Source organism: Penaeus chinensis, chromosome 40 (genome assembly GCF_019202785.1).
Source record: "Penaeus chinensis breed Huanghai No. 1 chromosome 40, ASM1920278v2, whole genome shotgun sequence".
Classification (NCBI taxonomy): Eukaryota; Metazoa; Arthropoda; class Malacostraca; order Decapoda; family Penaeidae; genus Penaeus; species Penaeus chinensis.
In genome coordinates this window covers 10041736-10044235 of record NC_061858.1, presented here as the reverse complement: position 1 = coordinate 10044235, position 2500 = coordinate 10041736, and the positions used below count along the sequence as shown (strand labels likewise).

The following is a 2500-nucleotide window of genomic DNA, read 5'->3' as shown; positions in this document are numbered from 1 at the left end:
ATTTAAATGGAAATCAGTGAAAGGGTGTAAATAAGCAAAGTAGAAATAGATGAAGCAAGTGGAAATGGGTGAAATATAGATTCAAAGTAAGTGGCTGTGAAACTTCGAGGGGGCATAATGTAAATGAAAAAAATTATGGGTTAAACAAATAGAATATACTGTTGATAGTGATGAGTTGCACAAAAACGAACTCACACTCAGTTCCCAGAGGCAGCACCCTGTAAAATCTTCTTGCAGGCAATTATAGTAAGGTTCCGTATAAGGCAGCAGAGTATTAAGCAAAGTGGCAAGTTTTAAAGTAATTACCGGAGTCTCCACACTTATGGTGCTCTGGTGAAGGCAAGATAGATTTTCTGTGGTAAATTACTTTGGAGGAGGTCTTTTTGTAAAAGCTTGATTGTACTGTTAGTGTTGAAGGTACATTGTCTTTCTTGCATGATAAAGGTTTAGGTGGTTGCTTGAAGACCCACCCATTAAATTTCTGGCAGTAACAATTTGTAGTTGCATATCTATATAGTCATTTTATATATGAAATGTAATTCTTTGATGCCAAATGGATATTCAAAATAGTTTTATTTGAAATTTACAATAATAAAATACAAGAAAGGATGATAAATGCTTGTAATGCAATTTTCACTTATCCATCATACTGAAAATTTACATAGACCAACTTGTCACATAAATGGTAAGTGATGTACAGATATCATAGGTGGAGGGATATTTATGTATTATTAGAAGACATATTAAGTTTACATTTTTCTTATTATTATTATTCACATTTTGGAAAGTAAAAATAGGAGTGGTTTGTGCATAGGCCTATGTCACTTTTTGCAAGATGTCAGTCGCTCTTTTTGATTATTCTAAATTTTATAATGATTTATTATTAACTGTTCCAGTCCCATTTGAAATATTTATAAAGGAAATATTTCTAAACTTATGATAATGGTGTTTATTTGATAATAATGCCATATATTATTTTCATGTACTTAACATTGTTTACTTACAAATTGGTAAATCCTTTGCAGATGAATTTGTAAGCCAAGGAAGTGCCAGTCAATAACAGGAGAAACATGGAGGGAAATTCAGAATCCCAAGACCTGTTGGTACAGCAGGAACCGTCAGGTGGCAATGTGAATGAGGCATCTGATGTGTCTGATGATTGCCATGACAGTAGTGAACAGCTTTCCCTTAGCCCAGGTTGGTACCAGTGTGGTATATGGACATTTTGATGCATAATGTGATGGATTTCACATTTATCAGTAATGGCATGGGAAGTATTTGTAGCATTCTGGATTGGGACTCATTGGAATGGAATTACAATCTTATTCTGGTATACATATTTTTTTCAATGAGTGTCATGATAACAGTATCATAGATGACACCAGTAAATCAAAGCTTTGAAATTTGAAAATAGGGGAAAATGAAAGAAATAGGAGAAATAGGGGGAATAGAGTAGCAAGTAGAAGTAGGTGAAGTGGATGGAAGTAGATGGATTTAATGAAAATCCCTTAAGTATATGTTTTTTTCCATGGAGACTGCTATGAAGTAATGCAGTATTAGAAACTGAACACATCATCAGTAAGATTACAAATATGTAAATTTGATCTTGTTAAAATATGGCAATAATGAAAAACTAGCTAAACAGGGCAAAGTAAGGCGAACTGGTGCCACGTTGAAAACTGTTTGTTTATGACATTGCTTTATCAGTTCTGTCTTGAAAAAGGGGCACAAATATTCGAAAAAGGGTATATTTTTATTTCTCTTTTTCAACAAATTAGTATTCAGTATTTATTTTTCACCTGCCTAAATATGATGTTAGTACATAGTACAGAAGTTGGTTGAGAAGATTGTTCAGATTTTTGTTGTACAGTTTAAAAAAATCTCTACATTGCAGAAAGTATGATTGATATATATCACCATTGATACCAACCTAAATTAGAAACCACATTAAACTTACAACAAGCTTTTCTGACATTACTAAATGCTATGACCTTGTCTTTTGAAATCAACACACCAGCTGGATCTTCAACTGAAGCCCCACCGTCCTATAAGCCTGAGCCACAAGTGCCTGATATCCCCTCATCATCCGTCACACACGATGCCGCCAACGACAACTGTACATACAACGATAGCCCAGAAAGTATGGATCCATGCTAGTTTTCATGTAGTAAATTAATGGAACATTTGTTTATTTGTTAATCTTGTTGTCATGTAAGCAGATGTAGCATGCACTTCTTTTCTGATTTTGAATTGGTGTTCAAGTTTTGGAAATGGATGTATTACAAAGATTTATAATCTATTGTGTATTCCTACTGTAACCTACTTGCATACATGATTTTTAAAATAATTTCCTTACAAATCCAATTTGTTTTACTTCTTTGACAGGAGAATACTGTGATACCAACAATGAAGCAGGAGACAGTTATGGTGATGGAGAATGTGCCACATCCACTAATTATGGTTCACGTATAGGCCATAGTCGCGGTGCTAGCCAAGTTTC

The 2500-nt window shown here is 34.0% G+C and overlaps 1 protein-coding gene across 2 annotated transcripts in view; it reads left to right on the top strand.

Moving 5' to 3' along the window:
- LOC125047244 (sodium/hydrogen exchanger 9B2-like) overlaps positions 1-2500 on the top strand; it is a 17645-nt gene that overhangs the window by 577 nt on the left and 14568 nt on the right. For both annotated transcript variants that reach the window (XR_007116715.1, XM_047645458.1), the window contains exons 2-4: positions 1026-1197; positions 2018-2140; positions 2386-2500. The exon at positions 2386-2500 is cut by the window's right edge and continues 32 nt beyond it. Coding sequence is in view for 1 of the 2 variants with exons in the window: in XM_047645458.1 (XP_047501414.1) it covers positions 1071-1197; positions 2018-2140; positions 2386-2500 (365 nt within the window). In the remaining variant the exon portion in view is untranslated. The remainder of the gene's footprint in view (positions 1-1025; positions 1198-2017; positions 2141-2385) is intronic.